Source organism: Rhopilema esculentum, chromosome 20, assembly GCF_057945365.1.
Source record: "Rhopilema esculentum isolate cy_ngs chromosome 20, ASM5794536v1, whole genome shotgun sequence".
Lineage (NCBI taxonomy): Eukaryota > Metazoa > Cnidaria > Scyphozoa > Rhizostomeae > Rhizostomatidae > Rhopilema > Rhopilema esculentum.
In genome coordinates, this window is record NC_142834.1 from 3,172,424 (window position 1) to 3,183,443 (window position 11,020).

Below are 11,020 nucleotides of genomic sequence, written 5' to 3' on the forward strand. Positions count from 1 at the left end.
AGTCGTGAGAAGCCTGAATATGTTTGTGCTTGTAAAAACTTCTGCATTATCTGACAGTATGGAATTTTCGATGTATTTTGGGCAGTAGGCACCAGGTGTGAATTCAAATTGATTTGTCATCATTTTTTATACTTTCGACTTTCTATACATGAGGCAAAAATTAATCCGACAAAATAAAGGTTTCCCAATTGCACTGTAGAGTTCTTCTTACGAAAACAATAAACCAGATTGTGCCTTGTCAGTTGTCACAGAATATTAATAAGAAAAAATTAATAACTGAGAGCTTAACTTCAAACTCGAAGGAAAGTCCATAATATTTTTATCTATTATACATCGTTTGCAAGATTGATGAAAATCTTGATAATTTATATACATACACAAACACACACATCAAGTTGAGATCAATTGCAAAACAATAAAGTGTCACGAGATGTTTTTGTGGTTACCAATTCTTTCATAGCGCCGTGTACTCAAATTCGTGGTGTTTGCTATGCTGATGTATGTATATAGATTGTTGGATGGGCTATACCCAGACTGCTTCCTACGCGAGATTTTTTCATTCGATCATTTTTATGTTAATTAGCTTGGGTTGTGGTAGTTCGGAGTTACTCGTGTAAATAGGATTTTTTCGTTATGTTTTGATAAAGAGGAGTCATTAAGTTAGATCTTGTCGTCTCTTTATATCTTGCATTCTCCACATTCTAACATAGATCATGAAGGTTTTTATCAATCTTGCAATCAACTCTAACAAAGCAAGGCCTAAGGTCACGGAAAACAGTTTTCTAGTTGGATACTTGGCCAAATGACTGGTTTATCCGTTCTGTGCACGTTCTTTCCGCATTTTAACTGAAGTTACTAACTAATTCAACTGACAACCTATCCGAAGCAGTGATAGTATTATTTATGTACGGATATCAATGTTTTTGCTAGAAAACCCAGATTGTGCAAAAAACTATAATGGCGACATGTTTCGGATTATTGGTAAAGCCCGATCGTCGTTCCACCTAGCAGTTTTAGAATCTATCTACATAAGCACGAAAAAACCGCTACTGTGTAGACAAAAGGAGTTCGTTTTCACCTTAGGACTCCACTGGTAACATTCTAATAGGCAAGCGACACTGATTGGTCAACCTTTACAGTCATGTGCTCGTGTTTCTGATTGGCCTATTTCGATCCACAACTGGGTATATATATTTCTTAGCGTAGAGTTTTCGATCTATGTTCTGACGTTTTAAACTCTGAAGAGTGTCAGACGAAAAGCTTTAGTTTACTAAATGTTTGCTTTTTTCAAAGCCATATACCAATGTTTATAAAATCATGCAAGAGAAAAATTACAATTGGGACAGGGTGGGTAGAAAGAGGGGGGAATGCATGCAAAGAGAAGATTGAGAAATGAGATAAAACTTTGTAAGGCTTCCGACTGTTCAGAAAAAAAACTGCCTCGAACAAGTATGAGACCTCCATTTTTGATAAAATTCCACATACCCTCGGCCAGGACCAAATGAACCTCTGCCTCCAAATCCACCTCGTCTGCTGCTTTCTATAAAAGAGCAGTTATTTCATCACATAATAAGCAAAAAAGCCATTAAATATACTAAAACATTGACAGACTAATATTAAATGTTTTTCCTAGTTCCTTCTTTTTTACACCTTTTTATGCAATTAAAAACCTTTGTTTAGAGATTTGGAAGGCATAATCAAGAATTGGCATTTGTAATTTTCTAGCTAGCTAGAGGGGTTTGTGTGTTTTCTGACTCACCTAAAACACTTAGAAATGAAAGATATGCATACACACCTCCCCTTTGAGCACCCCCTCTTCCTCTACCCCTTGGCCTCCCCTTTCCCCTTTCAAATGACTTGGCTCGGTCGCTGCCATCAATTTGTCTCCCATCTCTTTCTTTAAAATGATTCGACTCGGCTGGTTTCTCTTCTGCTTTTTCTTCTGACCGCTTTGCACGACCTTTTTGGAGAAAGACAAAGACTAGTTTAAGCAGGGCCTATCACAATCCAAAATTGGAAGAATTACCAATCTTTAGTAAATAAAATAAAGGCTATAGCTGTTATCGGTGTCGTAAAATTATTTCTTTATATCAAGTTAAAAATGAGTTGCAAAAATAGGAATTTTCTCCTAATTATTTCACGATTTTACTTCCCTTTTTCCTATTATCTCAATAACCCTTGGAACACTAGATAGTTTGGTCATATGGGAGGAAAGTATCACTGTCATATATTTTAGGGAAATAGCAATGTTGAGACTTACTAAACAGAAACATTTCCTGTATTCAATGTGGACAATTTAGTCTCCCCCTACCCATGATAACCGGCTTTTATACGTGGGAGACAGTTCATCATTACACAGGGTAACCACCAAGTGACCAAATCTTTACTGGGAATGTCCACCCCTCTCGTCAGAAATTTGTTCTGGGAGACCACTGAAAGAGCTGCTGGTCTCCTACCGGAGGGTCACTTTTTTACTGGAATTTTCCACCCCTTTATATCAACATAACATTTCCTATTTCCTTATCTTATCTTTTAACAAGCTAAAAACAACAAAAATATAAACTATTTTAACAAGCTAATCCAATTACCAGACAATTAAAAATATTTATAGCTCTGTTGCTTTCAGGGATGATAATGTGTTTTGAAAATTCTGAAAATGCCAAAATTTTATCCAACTTGATAATTTTCTAGCAAATTTTCATGTTAAAATTTTGAAAAACTGAAAGGGTTGTTTTTTATGAAATTCTTATTATAAAGGCATTAGAAAATGGGAAAAAGAGTAAAAAAGTAGTGGATAATAGCTGTTCTATTTTGGTATTGGCATGATCAAAGCAGTTTCTTGCTATTGATGGAAAGTGATTTGTCAATCAGTATGAGGCGAGTTCATGTGACCAACTCCAGGTCAACCAATAGCATCAAGGGCACGAAAATCATGAGTTAGTGGATTTAGGTTAGATTGGATAGACCTACTCTCTCCATTTATCATGACTCAATCAATGCCTTTAACGTTTCTAGCAAGGGTTTGTCTTTAAATGACAGTCTAATGCTCTCTCTTCTAGAAAGGGAAGCTTTTCATGGCATTCTTATGCTAGCATTTCTAGAAACGGTTATGGGCCATATTAAATTCCATGTCAATACCTCCTCTTCTTCCACTTCGAGCTGGTTTTCCAGGCTTAGTTATTGTCTTTTCTTCGTCTTCTTCTTCCACATGGTTCTCGTTCACTTCCTCGTCATTTGTAATCTTCTCAACCCCAGGGATGACTGCTTTCCTCTTCTTTGCTGATTTTGTCTTCCATTCAGTCTGCCAAATTAAAAAGGGCATGTTTTAATTGTTAGGAAAAGATGCCCCTCAACAAAATAAATAAAATTTATTACAGACTTTGTCTTAAACCTAATAAAATAATTGTAAGAAAGAAATTTTGTAATATTTTCCTGGGTAAATTTTACACTGGACAACTCATTTTAAATCTTGAATGAAACAAAAAAAACATATATTAGTGAAATAGGGATGCTAATTATCAAAGCTTCACATTAAGGTAATATATATATATAAAAAATTTTGAGACTTTTTGTTAGGATTCTAGTTGCAATCTACTTGCAAAGATATAATGCATTTTTCTTTGAAAAAGCATAGGAAGTAGTAGCGTCTCAAATTGTGGGTGGTTTCTTCATAAAATGAAATGTGGAAACATAAAATGTGATTTTATTTGTTCATTATTTCTTATTACAAGAGAAAGAGGATTGAAAAACTATAAACCAAACATACAGACAGAAAAACCTCTAGAATATGCAACCTCTGAAGTTTTCTGTTTCAAAGCACAAATATATCTGGGTATAAATATATCAAATAATCTTAAAAAGCATTTGAAAGCAATAGCTATGAAAAACAAAATCTTTCACATCAAATTCAACATTTTTAAGGATGTCACCAATTTTCCTTTTAAACTTCCTGTTTCCCTTTTCCTTCAATAAGTCCTATTCATTTCAATATCTATTCTTCCTTCAACTTCCTGTTTGCGATCTTCCCAGAAGACCTGCCTGTTTCTTATAGCCCCCTTTTCCAAAAAACAAAACATATTTCTTTTAAGTATCCTAGCTAGAGCCCCATATGACTACTCCAATTAAAAAACATTCCATAAAACACACTTCAGCAACACTATTTTCAATAATGAATTTCTATAAAAGGACGCTATAAACATACAAAAAACATAGACAGTTTAGAAGGAATAAACAAAATTAGAAGGAAAATACAATACATCTCAAAGAAATGAACTTACATCAACCACTTCATACTGCCCATCAAAGATATTCTGTATTGCTTGTGACACATCATAGTTGTTTTCATGAAGGGCAACTGAAGCAATGTCTGCTGGCTTTCCCGTGATTTCACAGACCTATGCACACAAAAAAGTCATGAGTTGGCAAGCAAGAAGAAAAAAAACCATTCATTCTCTAAACTTATGTTTTACAATTAATTGGATATGAATATCATCTTGAAAAAAAAACATTCTATATTAAATTGGGTAATTTTTCCATTTTCTTTTGAAATCCTAGATTTAGGAATCTCAGAAAAAGAAACAAGAAATATTCAAATATATATAGATTGCATTCCTCCATTCATTCCTCTAAAAATGTTCTTTCTTTCATTGTCTGAGACTCTCTCATTCATTCTGTTTTCAGAAAAGCTTCCGGACAGTTATCACAAAATAGAATAACAGTATTGAGTGATGTTCAGATATAAAACAAAGTAAACTTTACTGAAATGCTTCATGATGACAATTGAGTTTATCTGACTTTTTAAATTTAACTTTAAAGTAAGGGATTCACTGGAAAAAAGAGAGCAATTTCACCTGCTTTATTTTTTCTTGCAGGATGGCATCCTCATGCTCTGTGAACTGTGCCAGTTTTGCATATCTAATCTGCTCAGCTGTTGGCTAGAGAAAACAAGGGAGATACAGGCCTGGCAATAAGACATTAATTGGGGACATTAGTAACAGCTCTCCTAATAACTTCCAGGTGAGCTATTTGTAGATAAATACAAATAGAAATAAGGAAAATGGATTTCAAGGAGAGCAATTTGCTTTCTAGAGCAGTTTAGGAGAGCAATTTGTAGCTCCCCTTTAGCATTTGAGGAGAGCCTAGAGGGGAACAAGAGCTTTGGCTCTCTTCAATGGCTACGCCTAGAGATATATTCAAACTGCTGCACTAAAACATAGTTTCAAACTGGGCAATGTTGTCAGTCCATAGCATAGTTTAAGTCACAGATAGCTAGACTAATTTGGACAAAATAATGATTATGCTTCTATTACTGATGAAAACACAAATTACTATATATTATTAATCTAGACACAAACAAAACCCCATTAATTTAGACTTTCTAGAATTCTGTAAGTATTAAATCATGGGTGTTGAATTCCTCAATTAAAAAAAACACAAATTAGCAGGATTGAGATTAACCACCTTTTCCAGAATGCTTTGTAATCCAGACCAATATATTTATCAATATATATATTTATATATATTTTCATAGTTTTTAACATGAAATTGCTACATTATCAAATAAAGCCTCACATAAACATGGAATGAAGAAGCAATCACTTGTGATCACAGCATGAAATGTAATCAAGGCAAACCTTTAATACCTGTGCTTTGACTTGGTGTGTGGAGGCATTCCCAGGTGGCTTTGTAGAACTACCACTTGTAGTTTGACTTGCTCCACTTTTCATTGCAAACAGTGCTATTTGCAGATATCACAATATACACTTTGATATATACATATATTTACAGTCCTGCAAACAGAAGAAAAATGTCTCAGAAGAAATGCAAGAGCTTAAGCACAAGAAATGACTTAGAAATAGCCACTAAGAGATACTATTCTTTAGACAGGGACATAAGAAAGCATTTGTAACTTGGGAGGGGGTACACCCACATTTTCTGGCAAAAAGGGCATTTTGGCAATAGAAATTCAACCTAAAGATCCTCCAAAAAACTCAGTTTCTCTATATAACTAAGGTTGCACCATAGGTGGAAAAAGTATTGGGCCACCAGACCATCAGTTCCAGAAAAATTTTTTGGGTCCCAGAATCCTACATAAACTCAGCTTATGTATGGTGTTATGTGAGCTTTTGGCACAGAAAATATTTGTTTAAATGCAGTTCAAGCAATAAAAATGCTTTTTCACCCCTGGGTTTCATTAAAATTTTTAACTTACATAGATGCTTGTTTTTAACACTGCATCTGTTAACAATTTATCCACTTGTCATTAATATATATATATTTATAATAGGTCAGAAAGGCAATATATATATACACAGTTAGGATTTAAACTGTCATACAGAAGTATTTTAATTAAAGTTTGTAACAAATAACAAAAGACATTTCTTGTGCACAAATTATATCTATAATGCACAACACTTGGAGTAACAGCAATCATGACTCCTCTTTGACTAAACCTCTAAGATATCAATTGATGTGTAATTCTGTGCATCAAGAGCTGTAGTGCCACAATAAACATTGCATACACAGATCTATATATAGATATATATATAAGACATTAAATGTCACAAAGAAGCAAAACAACACATGTAAACAAAACATTATGAGAATTATTTCAGTTATACCCTAAATACAAAATGCAAATAAACTCCAAACCTTCTCAGCAATAAGACTAAGCTACCAGTTTTGGCCAGGTTTTCCACCCATTATTATTGAAAAAGGCTTACCACATTATGAAGGCTTTAATTTTTTCAGTAATCATTGAATTCATCAACTCCTAATAGTTAATGCTAGAGTGTTTTGAAAATTAACAGCAAGCTCAAAAAGTGTCCTTAGCGAAGCGTCTGTGAATTACTGGAAACAAGTGATTCCTTCGGAGTATAAGCATAACAAATTGTTAAACTAACACATCACCAGGAAATTAGTTCAGAAATTCTGAATTATATGTCAGCTAAGACCGTATAATTTTTCTGTCTAGAACTCAAAGTTTAAGGAAAGTTAACGATCCGATTACTTCTGGCTAGGCCAACGCTCTAATTTTTCAAGTGATCCAAAATAAAACAGACGTTCTCTTGTTTAGGGAATAAGCAGCTTAAAAGGGATGAGTCTATCAAGAATCATTCTACGTATTAATGACAGTGGAACGCCAAACTGGTTACACAAACAACAATGAGAAACAAACCAAGTTTCAATCAAATTTTAAACGCAAGAGGCACGCCAAAACTGCAGCTCAGCGACCCAGCACTGTCCGATTCGCGGCTTTCGCAACAATACAATCGCTGTGCTCTAATATCAAATCCTCCTTGTAAAGCTATTTATATAGATCGTAATGTGACATACCGGTCGCGAGAAGCTAAATTAACAAATCCAGGATCTAAATGCCGCTGCAAAAACTTCACTTTCGTCCTTCAAACCAAAATGTGCGCTTATTGCACTTGGTCACGTGACAATTTTTTCGCGGCAACTGCGTGCGCATTAGGGGACTGGGACTATTTATTGTTGAGGGGCCTCAAGGATCCGTGACAAGGCCACGATTTGCAACATTGGACAAATGTTTACTTTTCTGTATCGCATTCTTTACTAACAATAGTTTAGTTTAGACTACATAAAGAAAATTAACAATTTCATTTTCAGTATTTCAATTTATTGAATTTACGCATGATGAATTTGAATCTTTTTCAATTAGCAATTCATATGCCTTAAAAAGGGTTATCAAGTTTTACTTTCATTTCAATATTTCAAATATATATTTCGAATATAGGCCTATTCAGCATTATTTACATCATATTTTTACAGAAAAAGGAAATATCTGAATTCACACATGACGGAGGCTTCTTTGCTGGAATGCGTTCAAAACCGATCACTACTCTACCACCTGCTTGCAAAATGTAACCGGGAGATTTTCAAACACAAGATGTAGCTAATTTTGCTTCCCTTTCAATTTATCTTAAAGAGCATAGAAAGACTGCAATGATATGTAAAGATGTCAGCTTTATGGGGGTACTGGAGCAAATTTTGGAGTGGGGGGGGGGGGCTCTACACAAATTGGTTAACTATTATGGTGGATTGCCATCATTATCTTTGATGCCACAAACAGTTTGAAAATGTTTATCTTTTGAGTCTAGTAATGTTTTCAAATGCATCGATCAATGTTCTTGCTTTCATATCACAATGTCTTCCAACCCCCGTGTTTATGAATCTGGTGCGAGCAAAAGGGCCGAAATTCAAGTAAAATCATGCAAGCTTGATCTTTCAAAGCCTTATCTAACTGATCGTGGTCATCTTTCAGGAAACCCCCAAAGAGCGAGTACTTAGTTAGGCAAAGGGGCCTAAACACTTTTTTTTAGTAAGGGCCCCACACTGCTTTGTTATGCCACAGCCTCTATAAGGTAAATAAATGTTTCAAGTTGTAAAACGACCATACATACTTAAGCTTGCTATCTAATACACATGCAGTAAATAATAAGATCTAATTTGTATGAAAGTAAATTTTAATCCAAGTTTGTTTATATTCATCATCACAAAAGTTATCGTCTTCGCGGAGCAGCATCAAGCTCATAGCAAGACCTGTTACACCAGGGGGTTCACATATTCCTGGGTTGACAAGACCTAGGAGACCGTTTATCATTAATCCCGGCGAAGGACTGGCATGCAGTGGAGGGTCATCATAATTGATGGAAACAAATGAATGGACCATAGACATTGCTTAGGCTAAAAGACCAACTGAAGCATAACATAATACCATTCATAACAAACAGCCTACCATAATTTATATCAATAATTAGATTGATCAGTACATTGATTAATTGTAAAATATGCAAGAGGAAGAAGGTGAGGGGCTATCATTATTTGAATAACATCAAAAGGAGTCACAAGCAGGCACCGCGCATCAGTTGTTTTACTCTGTGTGTGAGATGGTCAAGAGGTTTTATTTATCAAAATCTTACTAGCCCATTCCCAAGCTCCGAATAAATAATGAACGTTTCCTAGTAGGAAAATTGAGGGCCAAAACTTTCATCTCTTGATGTTGCTAAAATTAGAATTTTCTTAAGTTACGTACAATAGGAGCAATTTTTTTGTCGGTCAATTCTACTTTTGCACCCTCTACATCAGGATGGTAGAGAGAAACTACTTATGGCTGTATCACCTGTACCGACCTGCATGTAGATGTTGAATTCCAGGGGATACCACTTTTTCAAAAAAGAGAGATCCTGTTGCTTGCCCTATAAAAGTGCTGGGAGCTGCACCCTTGTGAACACTTTGAGACAGTCTTTGGAAAAAGTGGTTTCCCTGATGACCATAACTTTCTATCTCAAGAACATTATTTCATGAAACTAAGATAGTGAGGCCCTGAGTGTCACCCACACATTTGAACACCTTAAAGTAGAGACTTGCTAAAACTTTTCGTAACGCTTTCAGCAAATATTCTGTTTGCAACTCATGGGAGGGGTCCTTCAAAAAGCTTTGGGAGCGTACGCTGGGAAATCATATTCTCATTGCATAAAATAGAGCCGTCTAAAGCCATTCCTTAGTTTAAATCGTCGTATTTTATGTTTAGCGTAACTTTGTTAAGGAAAAATTCCGAACAAAGATGCTATCTGCAAAAATGCATTTTGGAGCATTTGTAATATTTTCAGAGCACATTCTGTAATTTTTCCTTCCCCCACTCGTCAATCGTGAGCTAATCAAGTGAATAATAGTTTGTCACAAAATTTTGCACTATAAAAGGGCTAATTGCAAAAAATAATACTATAAAAAATATCTGATTGATCCGTTTGGAAATAGCCTGTGTCCCAGACCCCTGACTTGAAAGAAGTGGTATAGTTACATGTTAGGGGTCTGGAGCACAGGATATTAAAGTTAGGGGTCTGGAACATAGTTAATGTTAGGGGTCTGGAACATAGGCTATTCTATTTAAGGGTCCAACTGAAGTGGAGCTTAAGTGTTATACCCAGGAAACAAACATTTCAATATTCTTGGGATAGAGTTTTCATTACTGGAATACCAAAACTGGATGTGGTCTTCAAATTTGCCTTGTTAAGTTTTAACTTTGCTGGTAGCTTTTGTTGTTCGCTAATCAAGACATTTGTACTGTTTGCACCGATCCTAACTTTGGCCAGTGCGCCACTACCACTGTTGTAGTCATGAATCCGTTTGTCTAAATTTTGCATCATTGGGGAGGAATTCGCGTTTGCTTTAAAGATGTAACCTCGGATTTACCACTTTTTCTTTGTAGAAATTAAATATTATACTGACTAGAACAAGGGCAGAAAATTATGATTTTTAATGAAGATTTGGGGAAAGAGGGCAATGCAACCAACAAACAATTTTTCACTCAAAAAATTATTAATTTTGTTCACCAAGACAAGTTTTGTTCGACTCTTAAATTCTTTAAAGTCCCCATTCTCACATTTCATATTTTTAAACAAATCCTTGCTATTAGTCTACAGAAAATTAAACCTTTCTGACAGCATCTATTCTAGTAGGCTCTTGTGTTGTTCTAGTTCAGAGGGGGGGTTGTAGGGTGTGGTGGTGGTAAGTTTTGCCTTTTGGAATACCCATTTATCAATAGAAATCTTAGCTGCAAAATTTAATATGATTCAAAACCAAATGATTTTTACTGTTGTTTTGACATTCTTTAAGTTGAAGGAAACTATAAAAACTTGCTTACATATTGGGCAACGATTTTTGCGCCATTTTCACTTCCTTATAAATAGCTTATTTTGAAATTAATAATATGTTTTTGAGAAGACAGTTAAAAAGCCTTGCTACCAAAAAAATTACACAAAATTGTTATTTATTCTTCTTTGAAAAAATTATAGTATGTAGTCGTAGAAAAATCAATGATGAAATAAGAACAATATTTTAAACAAGCGAGCCTCAATTATACGAAAAATAAGGACAAAGCGCTTCGCCAGGAATGTGTTTATATTCCAAGAATGGAAATAGAATGTTGTTTACTTTGATTTGAAGAGAAATAAGGAAGGAAGTGGTGTTTAGTAGAGTAGACAAGAGCAGGCACCGA

The 11,020-nt window shown here is 34.9% G+C and overlaps 1 protein-coding gene across 2 annotated transcripts in view; it reads right to left on the reverse strand.

The window, feature by feature from the left end:
• The window catches only part of LOC135687433 (uncharacterized), a 30,158-nt gene extending 22,686 nt beyond the window's left edge, over positions 1-7,472 (reverse strand). Inside the window, exons 1-7 of one of the 2 annotated variants that reach the window (XM_065203989.2) lie at positions 7,336-7,472; positions 5,643-5,789; positions 4,851-4,934; positions 4,278-4,394; positions 3,139-3,301; positions 1,796-1,960; positions 1,486-1,540 (exon numbers count right to left, since the gene is read on the reverse strand). In XM_065203989.2, coding sequence (XP_065060061.2) covers positions 1,486-1,540; positions 1,796-1,960; positions 3,139-3,301; positions 4,278-4,394; positions 4,851-4,934; positions 5,643-5,726 — 668 coding nt within the window. In that variant the 5' untranslated portion in view covers positions 5,727-5,789; positions 7,336-7,472. The other variant, XM_065203990.2, reaches the window with a different exon arrangement.
• Positions 7,473-11,020: the final 3,548 nt, after the last annotated feature.